Source organism: Xylocopa sonorina, chromosome 4 (genome assembly GCF_050948175.1).
Source record: "Xylocopa sonorina isolate GNS202 chromosome 4, iyXylSono1_principal, whole genome shotgun sequence".
NCBI classification, from domain to species: Eukaryota; Metazoa; Arthropoda; class Insecta; order Hymenoptera; family Apidae; genus Xylocopa; species Xylocopa sonorina.
Window position 1 is genome coordinate 10,011,964 of NC_135196.1, and position 23,293 is coordinate 10,035,256.

At 46.5% G+C, this 23,293-nt stretch overlaps 2 protein-coding genes across 2 annotated transcripts in view; one reads left to right on the plus strand and one right to left on the minus strand.

Moving 5' to 3' along the window:
* Window positions 1-23,293, plus strand: part of LOC143422656 (uncharacterized) — a 431,772-nt gene that overhangs the window by 289,145 nt on the left and 119,334 nt on the right. The gene's annotated exons all lie outside the window — the stretch shown is intronic.
* LOC143423148 (neural cell adhesion molecule 2) overlaps window positions 1-23,293 on the minus strand; it is a 120,908-nt gene that overhangs the window by 34,652 nt on the left and 62,963 nt on the right. The window contains exons 2-4 of the mRNA XM_076894254.1: window positions 13,201-13,330; window positions 7,870-8,081; window positions 6,946-7,263 (exon numbers count right to left, since the gene is read on the minus strand). Of these exons, the coding sequence (XP_076750369.1) occupies window positions 6,946-7,263; window positions 7,870-8,081; window positions 13,201-13,330 (660 nt within the window). The remainder of the gene's footprint in view (window positions 1-6,945; window positions 7,264-7,869; window positions 8,082-13,200; window positions 13,331-23,293) is intronic.

The window sequence follows — 23,293 nt, forward strand, 5'->3', positions numbered from 1 at the left end:
GTTTGGCCGTTATGCCGTTTTATCGAGCTGATCAACAGATGCTCGTACTTAGTTTTAGCAGAGAAACAATATTAGTTTCATCTGTATTATCAATTCTATTACCATCTTTTCCCTTTGAAAAGTGACACTACATGCGTAACATACTTAAAACGATTTCAAATTTTCAGATGATTTAGAGCTATATCTGTTCACTCATCAGCTGGTGCAATTTAAAGTCAATTTCGTCCAGAAAACGTTCGTTCCCCTATCAACCGCAGAGTTTATAATGAATGTAACCACCTCCCATAAAGCACGATCAAACTTTCGAAACATTGAACACTCGATTACACGTAAAAGTGCTCTATTTCGTTGACCTATTTTCCAGTCACCCGGTGAAATCTATTTAAACGCAATTAAATTTCAATGGCTTCGATCCTCGCGCGAAAACTGATCGTATTCGAGCACCTTCAGAGAAACGATCGCATCCCCCTCGTTCGTTAAATTGTTTAATAACTATCGCGCGGAATTCGTTGGCCTTCCTTAATAACGGCGAACACCGAAAACGAGGGGGCCAGTTGTATCTGGCGCGATCCATAATACCGCGTTGCCCATCGCGCGGTCTGCCTCGTAAATTCCAGCGCACGCTTATGCGCCGCCGCAACCAGCCACTCGTACAACCCCTAATTGCCATTAGCTGGTAGCCACTTCTCTGAAATTGGTTCCTACGTTCCGTTTCATGGCCCCTCGGCCACTCTCCGCGTTGCGGATGGTAATCCTTTTCGTCGCCCGAGCAGCCACCATCGCCTCTCTCGACCCTTTCAACCCTCCACGAATACAGCGCTCAAATTTCCAAAGATCTACATTTTTGCGATACTCCCTGCCGCATCGAACCGGATCCTCCGCGGGTCTTGAAAGAGACCGGCGATTTAAAGGTCCCTTTTAACACGGCCGGGGTTATCGATGGCCGGATGAAAGCTGTTTGCATCCACATCCGAGGAAACTGGGTTCGAGAAGCCACGAGAAATGGCCCGATGCTTTCGAGCGACTCTCGTGACGATTTCTTGGAGGACATGTGGAATTTAGATTAGAAAAGGGAAGATATGTTTATTGCATTGCATTAATAAATATGAATTATACGTATTTATTAGATTTTTTACTTGGATAATATTTCACGAATTGATCGCTACGTCTTTGTACAAGACTAATACCTATATGTGTTTGACTATTTTAATGTTGTACTACTCGACGTGCTATCATACGATTTATGTTACTAGTTCTAAATTATATATGTTTTTCTTATTAATACACGGTAGGCTTGTAAAGCGCGAACGATCTATTAGGGAAGATATACGAATACGAGTTGTTTGGTATTCGTAATTCATGAATGCAGAAAAGAATTGAATTGAGAGTAAGATAAGCGGATGTTTTAATAAAAGTATAATTTAACGAACGAAAGGAAGCCAGCAATTTCAACTTTCAATTAGACCGTGGAATTTGTAAAAAAAAAACGCTCGACAAGAGGCACGTGAGTTCGTTTCGTGCGGAACACGTCAAAAACACGTATCAAGCATCGATAAGAACGGTAAAACTGAAATCAAATGTTGTATCGTTCGGTGCACGAAGCATCGCGTGTTGTTGCATCGAGATCACGCCTTCCTGCCTTTCAAGAAACAACCGGGAATCGACGCTATTCTCAGCGATCAATTAAAAGGAAAATCAGACCCCGAATGGCTGTGTTCGTGCATTAAATTTCCATTTCAGAACCATTATTGCTATTATTGCATGTATTAATGAATATTCATGAACACGCTGGAAACACGATTTTCTGCAAAATACAGCCTCGAACGAAAAATTTCACAGTACATGCCCAATTTGTTGTTTTGTATATTTAACTGAAAAATATTCGTTAATATCAGTTTCATGATGGCCAATATACGCAAAGTGCTTCGTATATAGCCAAACGCGTGCATTCCAGACTTTACATCAAGTAATAAAGAGTGGATCCAAAAATTGGAACAAACAACGTAAAATATTAACCGGCGTGTTATTCAGATTACCGTTATCACCGGCAATTACGCGTAATGCAATTTTTCCATCGAGCACGCGGTCCGACACGAGCGCGCAGACTTCAACGCAAGACGCGCGTCTATTTACTCCCTGTTACACACTTACGAGCGATCGAATTAAGCGAATTAACCCCTGCGCAGTTAACGTTCCACGATTTACCCTTAAAACGTTGCCAACCGTGTTCCAAGCGACTCTATCATTTTCTACTCGAACAATTCCTTAACGGTAAACGAGTCGTTGCTGCGACGCGTTGCACGCTCATCAATCTGCATTTCGCGAGCGGACACGCGTTTCCACGATACGTTGCACGATCGTCTGAACGGTTCGAAATCGACCTTACGCTGTCGACCTAAATCGCGATCTCGATAAAAACCAGCCACGTCAGAAGTTGACCCGAATGAACGTGCCCAGACTCGAGTGTGTTCACGACAACACATCGATTAGGGGATCGAGTGTCATGTAATATTGTAATTCGAACGATTTTACAGGAATGAAAATATTGGTAGAGCCAAAGAAATTTGTTTTATGGTAAACTTCGAATTATTCCGATTTTAAGATTAATAACGTCAAAGAATTTTTAAATTGGGGGTGATTTCTTGGACATGGACTTCCAATAAACGTTAAGCGTGGAATCTGAACGCTTGAAGTCAATGGAGTTCCAATTAAAGGGAGCTCCAAAGTTCCCCCCGTTCTCAGTTATAAAACGTAGCATATTTTAAAGCCGACGCGTAGATTCGGCCGTGAAAAATTGAGCCACTTGCATTTCGAGTGCTTCACGAAAATCTGTACATTACTCACTTGGGAGGAGTTTTTAAAGTATAATACGGGAGTGGCAGGTGTGGCAGTAAGTCAATATTAAAACTTTGGAAGGGCCAATGAAAAATTTACCATGCAAGTTAGAGCATAACTTGGAGGGGTTGTATTTTCCATTTTACTTCCCTTCCAGCTTGTAAGTATTATTACCGCCATTTTCTACTTCAACAGTGCACGATGCCATAGAGAATGGAATAAGAGGAACAGTAATGGAGCCCGGGGAAAAAAATGGCGGATACTCGAATGTATTAAACCACTCTAAGGCTGTTCTTCCCCGTATCTAACAACGTTTTTACCATAATTGTTATATTATTATAAACAATCTGAAAAAGAAACTACAGTAACATTGAATTAAGACACTATCAATGCATCATCGATACAAATAATTTTCATATGCAACATCTTTCTATTAACCAGCAGGTACTTCGATCGTGTACCCCAAATTCGGTAACTACAGTTCAACACACGCGTGTATGCTGAAAAATCTAAATCTGATGATTAGTTGCACATCGAGGAATAAATGAAAAATGGCGTTCGATGGCCGGAGACCAGGTACGGGCTGATTCCTCGCGGACAGCCGGAATAATTTACGCGGCGACGAAAAGAGGATCACACCCCCATGGAACCTGTTATCAATTATTATTCCGTGAACAGTTCCGACGCGGATCGTCACGCGCGAGCAAACATCGCGATTGAACGCGGGTGTGCAGATGCACGGTCACGGACAGTCGCGTACGAGCGGCCGTTTCATGCGTGCCCGCGCGATTCCCGAGCATTCAGATCGGCCGGATGTGAATTAACGGCGGCCCGGCTACCGATACCTATTAATAATACGACGCTCGTTTATGCCAGTCTTTAAACCTTAATTGCACGACGAATTACACTAATTGCTCGTGTTTAGGTATTAAACGAGGTAATTATTCGGCGAACTCTCTGAGAAGTATCGAACCGTTCGTGTTTCCACGATCGAAAGTATCCAAGCAATTATTATTTTTTTTTAACAATCAGAGGAAGTGAATTACGTTTCAAGAGTCACTGAGATTAGAAATTTAGAAGATGGTAATGTTTAATACTTAAAACTACTGAAAGCCTCGATGTGGGTCGCGAATGTCGCGGCACCATAGCTCCGCGAGTCTTCCAAGTTCTAACACGCCGCGAAAGTCTTAATAAGTCTCGAAAGTGTTGGCTTCTAGAGCTCGTCTTTCAGTGGTCGGAAGTTGCTACACGTGTTTATCGTGATTCCAAAACAAATATTTCGAAAACTTTCAGCCAAAGATTCGCGCTCTTTACTAACAACTTCAACTGTAACCCAAGCGTTGAGTAATATTCGCAGCGATTATGTAGAATCATAAAGCAAGAAAACAATCTTCAACCTCAAATATCCACATACAGACAGATCCAAACTGAGCGTCCGCGACAACCCAAGAACGCAACACCCTCCGCGTCCACTCACGCGCGACGCCACCCCCGCGCTTAACTGGCGAACGTCGAAACTCGCAGTCGCAGTCGAGCAAGCGCCGATTCTTCCATCAGTACGCGACGCAACGCGACGCGATCGTGCACACGCGGAAAGAGGAGCAACGATACAGGAAGCGTAAATACCCGGACGGCGACGCCTCGTCACAGGTATCGACCTGGGCACCGGTTGAAACCGCCAAGGGCCCGCTTGGCTGGAACACGGAATCGAAGCACCCGCGGTGGTCAGAAGGCACGCGATCCACTGATCAGTCTTGCGAGAGGCGTTACTGTTATCTCCGGCGGCCAATCTCGGGCGGACGACTAATAGGTTCAGCGCGTGAACACCTTGTCCTGGCAGGACCACGTGAAAAGGCGTTCGGTGCCCGGCACGCTCCGTCCGCTCGAGCTCCGAGAAATCGTCGTGGAGAATTGTTTAACCGCGATGGTAGATACCGCGATAACCCCCGGGGGCCGATCAAACGGCCGCCCGCAAACCCGGCCAGCTACCAGTCGCTCAGAATATTACTTTCAGCCGTTTTTATCGGTCGAATCTAGCATGTTGGATTTTCTCCCGATTCCCTTTCAGATTACCACGGAATTGGACTTTAATTCCGATGGTCTCGCGCGGATCACCCGGTCTCGCCGTCGTTCCGTTTCGTTTCGTGCGGCCGCCGCGCGATGAATTTTTCTATTGCCGCTCGAGTTAAATGGGATGCTAATTAACGGTTAGGCGACATTTACCCGAGGGCGGAATAAATCCGACGCAAGAAACAGGAATTTTTGTATGCAGAAAAGTGCTGTGTTATACGCGTCAATGACGTGCAGGGTATCGCCGATGGAAATCAGTTCTATTGTTAGAGTTGCGTTCAGTGGCATGTGCCGGTGCCTCTGAAATTGCTATACGAATTCCTTTAAATAGGAAACCTCAGTATTAAAATAGTAGATATTGATAATTGAGTGGCAAGTTTGTGGCCAGTGCGACAGAGAATGAGGACTTCATTTGACCATGCGTGACAGCACCTTTGTGACGAATGTCAAGAATGTCGAGAAGCTCTTAGAAGCTCCAAATCACGAACAGAGCTGGATTATCCTTCATTTTATCTTGTTTACAGATTCGCTGCTTAAATTCCACCAGCAATATTTGTCGAAGTCCTCGTACATCCGCGCGTCTGATGTGTCGTTCTCCGTTCGCGCTGGAATTCTACTTAGGACGAGCCGCGGCGACTCGAGGCATAAATTTCTCGAATGCGCGAGCAAAACGTTCCTTAATCGGTCTGCGAGTCGGCCGTGCATACACGCGCGGCTCCGGGACCGTAGAAAATCGGACTCTGTCTGCCGCGAGTGGAGCGTGCACCGTGTTTCACGCGTTAATCCGATGCGACCGCGACCGATTTGTGCATAATTTTGTCGCTGAACCGGCGGCAACATCGGGCAAAGATCACAAGAAATGGTAGCCGCGTCTCGTTAATAGTTTCCACTCGACGTCACTGGCGTCACGATTCTATCTACGTACAGCAGCCGGAAACACGTAACAGTTTAGCCTGGTATGCGCGGAATTTTATTACGATACCTACGGCACAGTAGGCGGATGATTTAGAGGGGCTGATGCGAGAACATGTTTCGTTGCCCACTAAGAAATATTGCGAGGCCATTTATACACGTGAAAGAGATTTAGGTTACTTTTTTGAATCCCGTTTAATTTAGGTCGGCCAGATAGTTGTTGGTTTTATTTCCGTCGAGCATACAAAATCGTAGGAAGTAATGCAATATTCTAACATATTTCCGTGCGGCTATTTTCTAGTTAGACTTCAGGTAAATTCTGGTCCTGTCACCTCTCTCTTGAGTTGTTAATCGTAATCCGATTCAGTTACACCCATAGCGAATATCTTCGACTTTAAATTGCGCCGGATACGGAGGAACGATTGAATTTTGGAATGAATTTCAGTTCAATTCAGTTTTTACTTCAAAGTAGTACAGAAGTGAGCGACGATGAGAGAGAGATTTGACAGCGAAACGTGTAGTTAAATATTCCGTTTATTTGTCTAACGCTTATCCGAAAGCTTCTGTCATTTCACTCATTCCTCTCTCCACCGTAAATAAACGACAAGTTTCGTATCAAAGAAAATGCTCGTCGACCGATGGCAGCCTTCCAAGAGGTTTCACGTTTATTAGCACCCCCGTTTACTTCCATTTCGTCGCGAACGCGGGACATTCTTTGCGAACTTTCTGCAGCGTCCGTCACATTTATTTACCCACCCCTCGCCACTCGACTGTTTCCATTTAAACAATTTCTTACACTCTGCACTCCAAGTACATACATAAACGTCTCGAATATCAAGTCCTTTCGTCAAAACTATACGTAACTCTTAGAAAAACATAAAAGAACCCAACGAATAAGCAACGACAATCTACTTGTTACACCCCCCGCAGTTCAATCGCTCGTACGAAAGGTACGCGTGGAATGGTTACAAAAAGTCGCAACCTTGGCCACTACCAATCGTTCGACCGCTCAAGTGGAACACGCGTGTCTGAATGACGAAAGAGTTATGCAACAGAAGAACGCGAAGGCGAAGGCGACCATCGAGCCCAACGATAGAAACGATTTAAAAATAACTTTCGATCACTTACGATTGACGTCGAGGATGACCAGCTTCGTCTGCGGCAGCACTAAGTTAGTGTTGTTCGCCTCGCAGATCATCCGTGCCTTCAAGTGTTGTCTTCCGACATTAGGATAGGACAAGCGGTTAACCGTGAGGCCGGTCTCGGCGTTGTACTGATAGGAATCGTCTATCACGGTGTTCTCGAGGTACCACGTCAGCTTCGGGGGCGGCCTGCCACCTCGTACCTCGCAAATCAGGTTCACGTCACTCCCCTCGTTGTACGGCTCCTCTATTCTCGACTTGGCCCCGGTCGTCCCGTCCAGTATCACCGGCTTCGACGGAGGCACTGCGCGGAACACACGTACATTGAAACGGGCCGCGTGCATCGACGGGGCCGCGCACACGCGGACAGAAACGTTTAGGCGTACAGTGCATGATTGAATCAGCGGAAATGCGGATTGATTATTTGTCCGCCGCTCGAGAATGGCTGATCTATCGCGCTGGCTGCGTGCCGGCGTGATTTACTCGCGAAAGATTGATTAGGGCCAATTGAGTTCCGCCGATGCGAGTGATTTACCATTCGCTGAACACTCTTTCGCCGGCGATTACCCCCGCGGGTCGAGGAACCGACGCGAGCCGAACCAGCGGCTGAAAACCCTGACGATGGGCCCTCGTTGAATCCGCGCCGCTGTGAAACAGTGAATTGCCGCGGACCGTCCGCCGGAAACGGGACGTTTTACCGCTTCGGCCCTCGTTAGAGGCAGGAACTGATTTTTATCGCGAACCTCGTATTGCTTTCGTTTTAATTCGTAATAAATTAAAGTTGTTTTACTATTCGATTAAATGAAACACGCGTATATTGCGCGAGAAAAGAAATGATTAGGACTGAAGAAAGTTTCGTTTGGTTTAATAATTGGACGCTACTTCAAATGATTGGAGGCGTGTTACTCACCGATGACAGTCAGATTCATTTTCTGCTTCCTCGTGGGCGAATTCTTGAAGTCCACTCGACACCGATAGATTCCTTCGTCCCTAGTCTCCAGCCGATCGATGCTGAGGTGAGCAGGATTCGACGCTGTGATAAAAAAAGCTCTTGGTCCCAATGCCGCCGGCGACGACCAGAGGAGGGCATTGTTGAACTGTCGGCGGCCACGGACGTCGAAGCTGAAACCATCGGTTGTACTTTTTTGTAGCGGCGTTTTCGAGCGAGCAAGGAGACCGTATTGTCTTTTTATCGCGCGAACGTGTATCGCGAATCGATTGTTCCGGACGAGAGATACTGGGGTCTGTTTGTTAAATTGTAGAGAAGTGGGTTCCGTAAAAAGCGCGCGTTCAATGCGGGTGCCAGTCTGTGGGTGTTTGCGCCAATACGTCAATCGAAATACTCTTTTCTTTATCGTAAAGAAATGGAGACAATAATATTTATAATTTTGTGGACTGAGACATTTGTGACGACTAGAAAAGATTGTTGTTGGGCTGTTTGCAATTATTGTATTGATAATTTTGATACCGTTCTGTCTCGATGAAAAGGCGGTTGGACGAAGAAAATGATGGAACGTAGCGCGATAATAAAAAAGCTCCGGCGAATCCGCGTCCACAGTTTCTCCGCGAGAATATCATCGCTGGATGCGAGTTAATGCCACGTAAATTTCCATGGAAATGAGACGGACATTTCCATGGAGCCGACACTTGTAATCTTGAAGATCCTCGAGTCGGCAACAGTCTTCGAGACGTTTCGCGCCGTAGATTTTACAGTAGTTGGTATAACGTGCAAAGTTCGGAGCATGCTTGCACGAGCTTATTGCACTTCAAATCCTCGACGATTCTGACTTCAATCCTGTTAAGAAACCCAGTATCATCGGTAACATCATTATGAAGTGCATACTCGTGTCTCCCGCGTTTAATTTAGCTCGGAATACTCGGTTCATATCCCTGAGAAATCCATAGTTAGCGCCGTTCACCGTCTAACCGAACGAACGCTATAAATTTATATAACGACGCTCGATCAATTTCAAGTCGAGATCCTTCCAAAATCCTATCCTACGGTGTTTAATTAATTTTAATGGTCGAACGAAATCTCGTCTCATATACAAAACACGTATAAATTCCAAGAAATAATATTTGATTTCCGCGCGATCTTCCATTTATATCGGCGCCTTTTCCATTTTCGTGTGTACACGCGCGTACGCTCGCCTAGAAGCATAATCACAAGATCGAGGACAGGGTCCAACCAGCCGCGGCTTAAGATCCTCCGACGTTCCATCAAGGATCCTCGTTGGAAGGAGCGCAGCGGAATTATTATCCGACAGGATGGAGGAGCGGGTGCATACATCGAGTCACCTGGGGAGCCATTCTCCGTGCGTGATTGCATATTAAGCATCCGTGGGGAGGGCGACGTAGGGGAGGACTCGGTGCGGAGAGCAAGACGGATGTTTCGGCCGGATTGAAAGAGGACGGCGGTGCGCGCACCGTCTCCGTTTCGCGCGTCATGTCTGCCTGCTCTTCTTACCTGATATCAGAGCAGCGTAGAAGCGAAAGAAGCGGGAGCCCGTTGAAGACGGAGGAGCATGGAAACCGACGGTTCCTCACGAGCGACTAAAAGTTAAATTGCGTTCCACGACTGCACGGGAGTTCGGATTTCCGCTCGTGACTGAGTATTCCCAAAGCTATCCCGCTCTGCCGGCTGCTTCCGCGGCATTGACGTTGAAATACGATTTAATTCTTCCACTTCGCACTTCCAACAGACGAGGAAAGCACTTCCGTGACGTGCCGCTGCCCGACCGGACGTCCGTACGGTTGCTTGCCTCCAGCCGGCCTTTGGATACCTTGGACGCGTACGTGCACCACCGAGTGCACCCTTAGCGACGCTTCGTACGAGTTGCAGATACGTAGCGGAATTTACACGTCGCACACGTCTCAACACACTTCGAGACAAGACGTGGAATTTACGAATTTATAAAAAAACACGAGTAACCTCTGCTCGTGTCCATTGCTCTTAACTATCGTAAACCAATTTGTAATTTCCAATATGATGGTCAGACAGTTCTTGGGTCACAGGATTCTACGCGTTCTATCGTCACGAAGGATCGTCTCGTCTCTTCAAACTTTAGCAAGTTCATCGACGTTCGAATACCACGTCGACCTTGCCTCGAACGTTGCATCATCCATAGACACTCGAACACAGTTCGAACCTGCCGCGCACGTCATACACGCGAGTTCCCGCGTACTCTCCCCTATCCTCATCTCCACGCGGAGAATCGACAGGCTTCCACTGGGACCGGAACGATTCGTGAATATAACACGTTCGTTCGATTGGCTTTCGACGAGCGATAACCGTGCAAAGCGATGCCTGGCTATCAGTCTTCCGGTCCCGACTGAATCTTCGAATCGATCCGGCCGCGCTCTCGCGTGCCTCGTCGATCACTCGGGGCTGATTCGCGGAGATTTTTCGAAAAAAATGAATCACCCGCCGCGCTGGCATGGAAATCGAACCGACCCTCGGTTCCACCCCGGTTCTTATTGAGAATCACGAGCGGATTCGAGAATCGGGACGGGAATCGACGATGAAAACCCGTGGATGGCTCGCGTAGCTTGGTATCGTATGAACTAGTCCCCAGTGGCCTATGTCTTGCGTGTTGCTCGTACAGAACGTTCCGAGCTACGATCTCGTAGCCGCAGTCGATTATTTTATGCATCTGTTGCTTTTGATTTGAGAATCTGCTGCGAAAATTTCATACGTTTCTATGACGAGTTTTTATCGTTACGCTGCTCCATTATTTGTTATATCTATGTAATCTCTGTTACGTTTCATAGTATCGCATTGCTTTTTTCTAAATCTACTAATTACAGAGCAAAAGTAGAGTTCGTGTATTTCGCTCGTGATACATGCATATCTTCTTCCACGTTGCGCAGCCTACGTGATTTAATTTTTAATTACAAGGCGATAAGAACTGTAATTAGCCCCGAAAACGGGGTTCCGTATAAATGTAATTATTCACATTTTTTAACATTTGATATTTACATTGAATGTATTTACTTCACGCTTGCTTTATCTCTTAAATTTACCCGTATTCATTAATTTCGATTTTGCGTAACGCGACAGAATTAATCTTTCCTTTTTTAAAGGGACCGTTCGTTTCTTAATTTAATTAGCATTTTGCAGTTTCATTCATGGAAGGTACCAGGCTGTGGAAAATATGGAAAACGGTGGAGAAACGGTGAGAAAGAGAAGGAGGAAATAAAATGAAAAAGCAGAGAAAACGAGGTCGTTCTAAGGAAACGAATGAAACGATTCGATAATCAAGAGAATCGAATGAACGATGTCCTGCCGGCGCGGAGAACGTTCAAGTGGCCGAATAAATCGGTGCAATGAGATTACAAATCAGATTAAAGAGAAACTACCGCGATGAGGATAAAGCAAACGGAAGAGAGAGAGGGTTAGCTGGGAAAACGTTAACAACTCAGTCAGCTGGATTTGTAAAAGAGATTCCAAATATTATATCATAATTCGCCGGAGTTTTACGACCTAGAGAAAAGAGTGGATTTACATATAAAACAAGCCAGCGCTTATCTCTCGACATGGATTTGCTCGAGGGCGGAGCGGCGTTTCGTTCCGTTGGATTAGTCAAAAAATTACCCTTGTTTATCAGCCATAACAGTGCTTAGGTGGAGCCATGAATACTACTCGCTTTGTTTTCCTCTTTCGAGCGTGCATTTTCATTACGCTACATTAACTTAAAAATTCCGAGGGGCTACTATTCCTCCCATTCCGCTGATGAATGGATTAAATCTTGGTAAGTAGAATACAAAATAAACCGTGATTTCCAAGAGAGGAAGAGTACCAATAATTTAGACAGAGAAATATTGCCTTGCGATATTTCATATCGCACGAATCCTCTTTGAGAAGCAAACGATATACTAAACTCAACCGCGAGTAGAGAAAATAAAAGTAACTTTAACCACGTGAAAGAGAAAGTGGAAGGTTCAACGTAAAAGTAATACGTTTTTACCAACTTCTAAATTCTTCATAGAGAGAGGAGTATCCTCGCAGAGCAGCGCGCGACAAATCGAGAGAAACAAGGGGAACCCCCAAGAAACGACATCCACCATTTCGTATCTTTAACAGTCTGGTGCACGTACGATAAGCGAGCCGACGTGTCTCGTAATAAATATTTTACTGCTACCAGCCGGAAAAGGATGAACGGGAGCGGAGACAGGGGAAAGGATCCCGTCGAGAGGGTGCACGGGGTATCTGTCTGCCACTAAATTTAAAATTTCTCCTCTCGGTGGCGAGGATTAAACCGACTTTACAACAAGCGACGACCCCGCGCCGTCGACCGTCCGATTCACCTCGCAACCCTCTCCTCCGTTCGCTCGACGGGGGGAAGAAAACGACGGAGAGGCTCGAGACGATGCATTGTCTCTTCCGCACATATCCTACACCTTATTACATTTCTTAAATATGACCCAACGGGCACCACCGCCGTGGCAGCTCGCAGCGCGACGCCAACGCCACCGCCACCACCGCCACCCCCTATTCACGGCGTGTCGCGCTTTTTACACGAGAACCGACGACCTTCGAGGGGCTGTGGCCCGAACACCATTCTATATGCAAAATTTCACGGGTCGCAGAAGCGAAATAGCGAGTCGCGGAGCAAATGAAGTTCACCGCGGAAAATAACGCGAGGAATTTCTGGACCTGGCGCCCCCCCTCGCCCGCTCCGCAGTCGAGCCGGCGCGCCCAGAGGCCTTCCTTTTTATTTCTTCGGGGCAATTTATATTCCCGGATTATCAGGTTTCGGGTGAATTTCAACCGGCCGCGCCATTCGCCGCTAGTTCACCGCGATGTCTATGTAATCGGTGGCTGGTTTTTTAAGGGTTCCTGATGAATTCGGGGCTTTCATAACGATTGCGGATTATAGTGGATTTCGGTGGCGCATAACAATAAGGGAAAGTTTATCTTGCCCGCCCCGTTATTCCAGTATTTCCGATGGGGTTTGAATTCGCCTCCGATCCACCGTTATTCTCCCGTCGTTTGTTATTTATATTTGCTGGAATAGTTCGTTTCCACGCAGCAGCCGTTCGACAAAATCGTGCGCCGTATCTACTTCTACAGCCAATTAACGATCTACCAGCGCACAGCAGTTACGCTTGGTATTTCGATCATCTATTTTCCTTATATTTCCGACTGTGCGAAATTGTCTTTAGGATCGGATTTGAACGAGTAATCTCTCTGTTCAAACGATCTGCTCGAGGAAAGTAGGTAAATGGTACGATGAATCACCTGTAAATTGGCTCCCCTGCACCCTCCTTGTACCAGAGCACCATGCTAACGTCATCGTTGTCGGGGGATTGAATGTCGCATGGAAGCTGCACTTTGTTTCCCATTACTCCGCTGATTGTAACAATCGGAACTGCAAATGGAAATAAATAATTATTAATACCTTATTCTCTGAGGAAAATCGGAAAATATTCTACTAAAAATACGAACTAAGAGCTAGACGTGGTTCGTTTGAAACCAAAACCGAATTATAAGTGACCTATGGTAGGGGGTGCAAGTGGAATACACGCACAATCGTCGACATAATTAACCGCATTGGTTTGATGGGCGGACCGGATGGTTTTACTAGGCGGCAGGGATCCCGTCAGAGGCACGACGAAGACGCTCGACGCGAGTCACGAAGACATCCTTCGGGATTAGGTCTCATTACACGAGAATTTAGCGGTGACACACCGCGCTGACGCTTAAGGTCGTGGCTTTTCGAGCGAGCTTAAGGCGGTCGCCCAGCCGAGTCATCTTGCCGGGTGACGGTGCAGACTGTGGTTAACGGGGGTTTGATGTCCTCGCAGCCCCGTCTACCCGATTAGATTTACATGTAGATGGAGTTATCACGTTTTAACGAGCTACCCGGTGACGTATACGCCGCCAACACCTCTTATCTCCACCCCCGTTCCCTGGCATGTTTGCCCTCGTTGTCGGACGAGAATCAACGATTGCGCCGCGAACGCTCGAGGACCGATCGCTTCCAACAATCTCATCGATCAGCGCCGCTTTTCCGTGGGCTTGTTCAACGCCGCGATACCTAACCGCCCCGCGTTTCCACGGATTTCCATCTTGGGATACAAGGCGCTGATATATCTACGCATCTCCCCGGGAGTAGCTGGAGGATAGATAGGCGGATGAGTCTCTAGAGATGAAAGCTCTTCCGGTGCTTTCGGCTGGATACGTTCGTCGAATAAGCGTGCGTGTTAAATTGCCGCCGCTCTAACGTACGCAACTCCCATTTTCGAATTGAACTCTTCCCGCGCGAGAGGATACTCCGCCATATCTATTTAGGGCGTCACCTATCGAAGATGCTGTACTTCGAATCTTCCACGAGATTTTTCATTTTACGATCTTCTCTATTAAACTTGGGTATCTTCGACGTCTCTGTTGAAGATTAGGAAAAACGTAGTGATTCTAATCATCGATTTCACAATTTTTCAGCAAGTGATAATCTCTGAAGAGGATACTTAGAGGATCCAATTTCATTTCTCGCTGAAACTTTCGAACGAAAGGACACGTCGCATCCACGTGCGATACAGCGAACTTATCGCGAACTTCATTTAGCCCGTGGCGTGGACGAAAGTTCCTGGGCGGGCAAACGGAAACGTCCGCAGTGACAAGCTTGCTGCTCGACCCGGCGCGGAACAATTTCATTTATCACAGGAAAAATGCCAGTTAAACTGCGCAACCCGGGCATAACCGTGCCATTTTCCGGGAGATCTCGAAGAAGGAGCCGCGACTGCGACCGGTCGGAAGATCGGTGAACGTTGGAAAATGGAAGGCGCCGGCTGCGTCGCTTCTTCTTCGTCATCCGTTACGCGAGAGGTGTATTAACACTGGAAACTGACCCAGGACCGAGCATCATCCTGTTATGCAGTTTATTGGAGTTCGGACGGGAAACTTGTGTCATTGCGTTACGCGAGTCGGCACGCCAGCAAGATTCCAATAATTGAAGCTGACTCGATCACCGCTCTCAAGTCCGACCGATCGAGTATTGGATATCGGCCACTGGAACTTCCTTTGGCCACCGTGGACCGATCCTAATTACTTTTGCCAGAGTATTCTGGTCGAAAGTGAATCCGTTTGTTAAGATTTCGATCGCGATTCGTTGCTCAGTTGGCTGTACTCGGTTCCTCTTGTGCGTCGACTCGATTCAGCTCGCCACTCTCCAGCTGTTATACTAAAACCACCGTAAGCTGATCTTCTCAAAGTCGAAAAGTGGCGATATCTCACCGCGCAACCATTTAATCATCTAAACCTAGCCGATTGATGAAAGAGGAATATCGCTTGGCTATCATTAGCTAATAAAAGCGTCAATTACCAGGACGGATAGGGAACTAATTCCAACTCGTTCCCACGGTAACTGTATCGTGCCGTCTAGTTTCGCCGTTCAGCCGGATACGCGTAGCGTGCATCGTAATTCGTTGCCAAAGAATCCTCGAACGACCTGGCTGTTCCCCGGCACGGATCGATCCCGCGCGACTCGCGCGGTTCATAAATAACCTTTCTACGCGGGAAACGAATCCATCAACAGCCACGCTCCTTAACCAGCCAATTCGGGGTAACATCAAACGCGACGCGAGGCGAGTCGTCTCTTTCCATCCCCCTGCGGCCGCTTTGAGCTGCCAGGCCCGTAAATAAGTAATCTTTCCGTTTCCGTGAACGCGCGGGAGGGGCGTCGAGGCTCGTGGATGATCGGGCAAGCGTGCCTGGCGTTAACCGTCCGCGTTTATTTTCCTTTCTCTTCTACTCTTTTTTACGTTTCATCGAACGAGTAAATTTAACCGGCCTTATTTTTCCGCGGCGGTTCCCGTTCCTTTTCACCGGCCGCCATCGGCGAATGAAATACAACGCGCTACCACCCCCTGCTGCCGCCACGCCGTTACTCCTCCGACTTGGCTCGCGGATCGCGAGAAGCTTGCCTCTCTCTTTTTAACGAGAGATCCATCGGTGATTTATCGTCGCGCGAATCGACCCCCCGCGCGATCGTACCGCGAACAGGGTGCTCGTAAGTCTTCCGCGGGTATAAAATAGGGGCTTTTGTCCTCCGCGGTTTCGAATGTATCGAGTCGAGTTTTAATTTCGTCGAGACACTCGGCTGAATGTTAGAAAATTGTTTGCTTCGCACATAGCTGACTAATTTAACGCGCATCAATTCCAGAAAATTCTAGCTTGTAGTTTCGTATGATAGAAATTTGTAAGTAATTTAGTAATGAGCAACAATCGTTCAGAATTCGTGACGACAATGGCGAGCAATGCCTCGACGCAGTTTAAAGTTCATCAGCTCCGAAACGGTATTCCCTTGCTCGGCTGGGGCAAGACAAATTGTCTCGCGCGGAGGTAATTAAGACCTGGCCCCGAAAACTGGAGGAATAAAAACGTCAAACGATTCGCGAGTCCTCCTCACGCCCGGCATCGCTTGTAATCTAGATTTACGCGGTTATAAATCGCCTTTCTGTGTTAATTATTTCCTCGAACGGTTGTTCAGCATACAGGGCCGTTTTACGATAATGGCGGAACAAAACAGAGCTATTAAGACAAACTGGCCGGGCTTCGTTCGAGTATTCGTTATCTTCGCCAGGGCTATTAATGTGTCTGTAAAGGGGCTGCGTTAACAGGAACGGGTGAAAATGTCGGTTTCATAGCCTTAAAACGGTAATAAACGTAATTCGTTCTACATTCTACGCAAATTGCCCGCTTGTTCGTACAGGGTTGGCGAAGTATTAAATTATTAGCGTAACACAGCTTGAAATTTACAACAATTGTCTGTAGCTTAAGTTCGACAACTATTTCGCGAGACTATGCCGCAAGTTTTGCTAGAATTAATTACTTCGTAGAGAAATTCTGAAATCGTTAAAAGAAGAGCAATAGGTGGACCATAAATCTTCTTCGCGCGTGGAAAGGTCGAGACACACAGCACTGTCGCCCTTCGCATACCTGAAACGAATCTATCCAGCAACCTGTCAGCTGATTTCCAAGCAATCGAGGACTCGCTCGAACGAGTAGAACGACTCGTGGAGACGACACAGGGAAATGCGTTTCTTAACGTCCACCTTTGTGCGAGGGAAATAAAGGGGGCTATTAAAATGACGATTCGAGGAAGAAAAATCCTCGAGGCAGCCGGGGGACAAATCCTCTGTTAAGTCTGGATGTATTGTGGACCGCAGTGTAGCGGGTAGATTAATGGTTTCTGGTGGTGCTCGGGAGAGCTTTTTACGGCGAAAGGTGGCCCCGTTCGGGATAGAATGCCACGACGGGCACAGTTCGGGTTCCGTTCAGCCAGTAAAACTTGTAATTACTGTAAATCGCGATGTAATTGCCGTAGTAATTACCGTGGAGCGAAGTAGGCAGCCGGCTCGCGTAAATAAAGCTGTGCTTGCGAGCTTACCCGCACTCCCGCCCCCGTAAATTTCAATCGTGAATGTTTCATTTGTTATGGAACCGCTTTTAATCGCCCACCTTCCACCCTCTCCACCATTAACTCCTCTGTACAATGGACAATTTTTTCCCTTAATAACAGTAAAGTTCGTTTCCCGATTATTCCGAGACGTGAATATTCGAGTGGGCCATTTAAGTCTTACGCGCGGCTCCGTCGCGTTTTAATTCATCCGATCGATTATCCCCTAAATTGTTCGTTACGCGGAAAAATATTCTCGATTCGGTGGAGATAGAATTCGATCGCGATTAAACGAGCACGGAGTATACGAATCGGCACGTTATTCTACATGAAAATGGTTTCATTCCTTTCTACATAGAACCGCAAATTTTTTATTTTATATTAACGTTTATTTTAATTGACCGCATATTTCAGATTAACGTGAAATTTTAACTACAATTTTTATATAACAAAATTAATGTCTCATTATTTTTCTGTGGTTGCTTCGATAAAAAATGAAAACGTTGACCAGAACGAGCGAGAAAAAGATGCGAGTGTACGCAATTTTAAATGAGTAAATGAACGATTACGCAGCGCGAGATTGAAAGTTCTCGGCTACTTAGGTCTTAACGGGTAGTTACTTCTAGTCTGTCGGAGGAATCGCGTAGTTCAGAGACACCCTATACACACGCAGTTGTCGCGATTTTATGGATTCCCTTTGACGATCTCCGCTCTGAAACGAGATTATGTATATCTCTGATTTACTTTACTAACTACGCAAAGCCGATTTGGAGCGAGCCGTGACTACCAGGACGTGTGTTTTTCTCTTTTACAATCGCCTCGAAAGTACCCCGTCTACCTAATTACCGGCGACGCTCTAAAGTTGGCCAATACTTTCGAGTGCGCGGCGGCCGCCAGGCTGCATTGCAAATTCTTTCAACTCGAAGTACGTGCATCTCGGTTCCCCGTCCCCTCGACGAAGAGGAGCCAGGTGGTAGACTATTTTCTTTTTGCGTCGGAAATTCTTAAGAGAACCATCGCGCACCTTGCTGAAGTCGATTATACTACAGCAAGGCCGACTCGACTTATTCTTTGCTCTCCCCCCAATCTTAATTTCTTGTACTCGTTCCCTACTCAAAATGAATAATTTCACATTTTTCGTTACGTAACAAATTTTCTATCCACTCTATTAGCGAAGATTATGCGGTAGAATTATTAATAGGCAAGTCAATACAAAATCGATGAATTATTTAAACCTGAGACAATACGCGCGTGGTTTAACGACTAATAATGCGTCGCCACATGATGTAGGCTTGGATAATTGGTCTGGCTCGTTTCGCGCGCCTCCTTTTCGTCATTTGATAATTATTTCCAGAATAAATGATGTCCCCGTTTAATTTCGTACGAGATCAGCTAATAACGTTGCCTCTATTTTCGTCGCGCGTATAATGAAGATGTGGGCAATTAAAGTACAATCGATAATAGCTGCGGCAATAACGCTTTGATCTCTGCTCATACATTTTATAATAATTGCAAATATATCTAAATATAATAACTTATTTTAGGAAAATCGCAAACTTCGTATAACTACCTGTCATCCCATAATTTCCAAACATAAACTAGCCACGTTTCTAATCGTTAAAATAACAACAGTAATTGCTAATATCGATCAATTTCCCCCGCCCGCCATATTTCCAACGAAACGCGCCCCCATCGTCCCATACACTCGACGTCCATACGCTAAACACCAAACAACGCGAGCCACCACTCGAGAGATCGATAAAAAGAGCTAAAGAAAGAGTGAGAAAGAGAGAGGGAGGCGGCGGAAAAAAATCGAATAACGGGATAAAGAGAAAACGAAAAAACTGCCGTCTATTATACCCTGTTGGCCGCTTTATTCAAGAGAATGGTACCTGGAAACGATTTCTCCCGCTCACGCGTGGCTATCAATAAAGAAAGACCGAATTTCCCGTGGAAACGGCGAAACACGGCCAGACTGAACACTCGTAGCTGCTCTTTACGACGTTCCACAGTCGCATCACGAACCCAGAGTCAGTTTCCTCCCGCTAGTAACAGCTTTCGTATAGAACAGAACAGTTCTGTAGCGAAGCTTTACAGTTCTCCAGTTCCGCCGGAGACATTAATCTCCCTTATGAGTTACGACGTGCGCGCGCGAGCGCGAGGGCACCCTGAGCTCGCACCCACCCACACCTTCGCCAGACGCCCGACCGCAGTTCGCGTACTCTTTGTATTTATACACGTATCTATACATATATTTATATACTTGTACACATTTATATACGCGTGACGCAAGGGTTTCGAAATCGCCATCGCGGATGGTGTCGAGGCACGAGTCGTAAAACGGGGCACGCGCGGGCGAGAAAATGGAGGGCAAGAGCGCCCGACGGAACGAAGAAGAGGAACGGAAAAAAGGGACGAGGGAAGGAATTAATCGCGGCGTAGAAGGAAATAAAAACGAGCTGGCCGTGTGTCAACGGTGCTACCGTTCCCTTCATCGACACGTAAGTCGACTCGTTTTACAGGCCGTCGTAATTCACGGTTTACGAGCGGCTCCCGCTGGATCCTCCTGTCCCGTTCGTGTTCGCGCGCCCACCCCGTCACATTTTATCGAATTTAATTAAGTCGCCGCCCGTCGCAGGGTCACCCCGATTCCGGAAGCCGCTACCAACCGGAGGCCACTGAATTATGCGCGTGCAGCTTGGAACGTGTAAGATCGAAGGCTTGAGCCTCGAAGTTTGTCATGATGGCGTTAATTTTCATGTAAACGATTAATTTTCACGCAAAGGGTTATGATTTCTATTGCAGCATGGAAATGTGAAAAAGCACGTTCACATCGTCGCAGAACGATGAGACGCGTGACTGCGTATTCTTCGTTGATGTTGGACGATGACGGAGGGACTCTTGCCTGGCTGAGAGTAGATTCTTCATTTCCCAAGAGGGATGAGCGTTCGCTTCCCAGTTTCCATAATCGATAGGCTAATGGCGAACTAACTGGTGTGTAACTTTGAAGCGGTCGCTGGTAGCTTACTGTCGAGATGAGTTTCTATGTAAATTTAAATGTTAATCGTAGGACATGCTTCAATCTTCAATCTCGCGATGTATGAGAAAGTTGTACGCAATTAAATAACGGAAGCGAATGATCGCTTTATTGTCAACGCTGCTGTAGAAGGTATCGTTCATCATTGTAAACGATCAAAAAAATTGGAACTCAACGAAATGAACGGCGTGACAAGGAGAAGCGATGAATATAAATAGTTGGGGCTCGTTTTTGACCAGTTTTATAACCCCCGTGCATTCGATATTGCGTCAAACGGAGCGACTCCTACGTTGCATTGGAAACAGAGAAAGAAAGAGAACAGAAGAGAAATAGAACGATAAGCAATAAAAGTGTGCAACGTTCAAGAATTAAAGAAGTTCGTGCCGATCGATCAAAGCTAGCTGAACGTTTCGAGGGCAAACTTTTCTCCATGAATCGTTATACTTCCACTCGAATAATCTGCGACGTCGCTCGCACTTGTTTCCATGATGTACCGATTTCCTTTTATGGGCCGGTAAAAAAAAGTTCGATGATCAAACCCATTCAACCTTGTCCTTCCTTTTACAACCGTTTTCTGCCTCTGCTTTTACGAGAGCCGGCTTTTACAGAACACAGGCTCGCGGCAAGCACGTATACCGTTTCGACGCTGCCAAGAACGGCCAAGAAGGAAAATTATTTCCTGCCACGGCACGGCAACCTGCACGCATACAGAACGATCGCCTCTTTTCATTATCATTGCGATCGCGATTACAGCGGCAACTAAATATAAGACGAGGCGCTTCTGCAATTTTCAACGCAACGCGCGAAGCCTTCGACATAATGTTATACTTTATATCGTACGTGTGAAGGATTTCGTTGCACTTATGAATTCATTTCGAGGATGATTTCCAACACGAAATGCAACGAAATGCAACGATATTTTAAATTCATTGTTAAATGTCCGATCGAAAGCGTCGCGTGTTCGCTTTTAAATCCGAACGCATCATTCGAAAGGAAAACGATATGTTATCAACGCGTAGCAGCGTTCGAACAATAGGGTGGAAGAGGGAAGTAAAATATTTTCAAATCGAGCTAAACCAATAATTCTTCGTTTATCTGTGCAACATTTGACAAGCTTCGGTTGAATTCGTCCGCGCGGGGGGCCAGATTAAAGCATCTGGTCTCTTTTTCACGGGCGCACGCGGTAGAATTTCAGTTCCCCGTTGAAGTGGCAGCGACAAATTCGAAATACAAGGACGGTCTCAATTCTGCACGGTTCCCACCATCGACAGCCGAACTTGCCAGAAGCGCAACTGTCGGACGTTTTTACGAACAAGTGGTTTCGAACATCGATACTGTTCGATGAGTCGTTTCAGAGGCGAAGTGTGGTATTGTTCGGGGAAAAAACGGGACGTGGGATGGAAACCTCGACGGTGGGTCGGAAAAAATAGAGAAGAACGTAATCGTTCCATCGAACGTTCCGTAAAAGGCATTAGTTTTGGGAAACTGATTTTCCATATGAGCGGCAACGTTCCGTTTTATTCCCTGAAAGGATTAGAATGGATTTTACCCGCCAGTTGCACGTTCGACTTTTTAGAAAAACTTTTGTTTCCCAATATTTTACAATTTTTATTCCGCCCCGCATCCGTTCTACTCCGGCATTCAAACTTCGCGATGTAACCTGCTCCAGTTCCCGAATCTCCTTCGAAATTCTAATCGCAGATTTCGTCGACATACTCCAAGTTCTACTTAAAAAGAAAATAAATAGTAGCAGCCTTAGAGTTGCACCACCGCATTCCTCAATGCATTCTATGCGCAAGTTTCGCTTAGAAATTCACATGAGGATAGACTTCCTGCTTTCGATCGTTTCGACGGGAAAAAAAAATCCTCGCACGAACTGCTGTTTCGCAGGAATGATTTTCAGCCACGAGCATTACTCAAGTCCAAAAACGCGTCGGTCCAAAATTGCTGGTCTCGATTGGTATTATCAACGCCGGTCGACTCAGGACCGAATACCAGCGTGCCGGATAATCGTTCGTGGATAAGACCGCGGCTGCACGCGATAAACGATTCCTTCGGGCCTGATACGGGGTTTCGTCGCCGTGCATGCCGTGATTTATCGATTAACGATGATCTCGAGCATCCGCCGTCTTCCTCTTCCATTCAGAAAAATAGAAGCGTTCGACGCGACCGCGTAATTACGTCGTCTCGAACGTACCGCAACTCTCGCCAGCAAATCACTTTATTGGTAGCGAACGCGGTCGCAGCCAGTAATTACGAGTCCAAAAGAAAACAGAACGATTAGACGGCCACGATCGATGCGGGATCCAATTGTCCCGCGGTGTAACAAGCATGCAGCGAAAACAAAAAGTGAACGAACACTTTTTTCATCCCCATTTATGGTGCGCGCTTTTTTACAAGTAACTCGCATCGACACTTTAGCTCGCGTGCTAAAATTTCACGCGTTCGACGTTAGAAGAATGCATCTGCAATTCGAAGGATGCGAGATAATATATTTTCAAACGCGAGACAGTTGGTTTATTCATATGAAGATGAGGGACAAGACATGGAATAAAAAATTTGTAACGTGAATTTGTCGGTTCTGGCGTGCAGAACGCCGTACACGCTCGTTGCCTTCGATTCCCTCGCCGCAGCATGCGCGTGTGCATGTGCATCTGCAGCCGATTCATCGCAACGCGTGGCCGAGAACCGAACGCTTTCCCGCCGATTAGCTTTCTTTCGCCTGCATGAAAATTGCGCTTTGATCGTGAAAGTAAGCGCGAGAGCCGACTCGCGCGGAAATTGCAGGGGAGATCCTCCAGGGGAAAAAGTGATTTAATGAAGGCCCCCACGAGCATAATGCGCGGCAGCTTTACGCCGGATGATGGAAAAGTCGCGCGTTTTAACGGGGATATCGC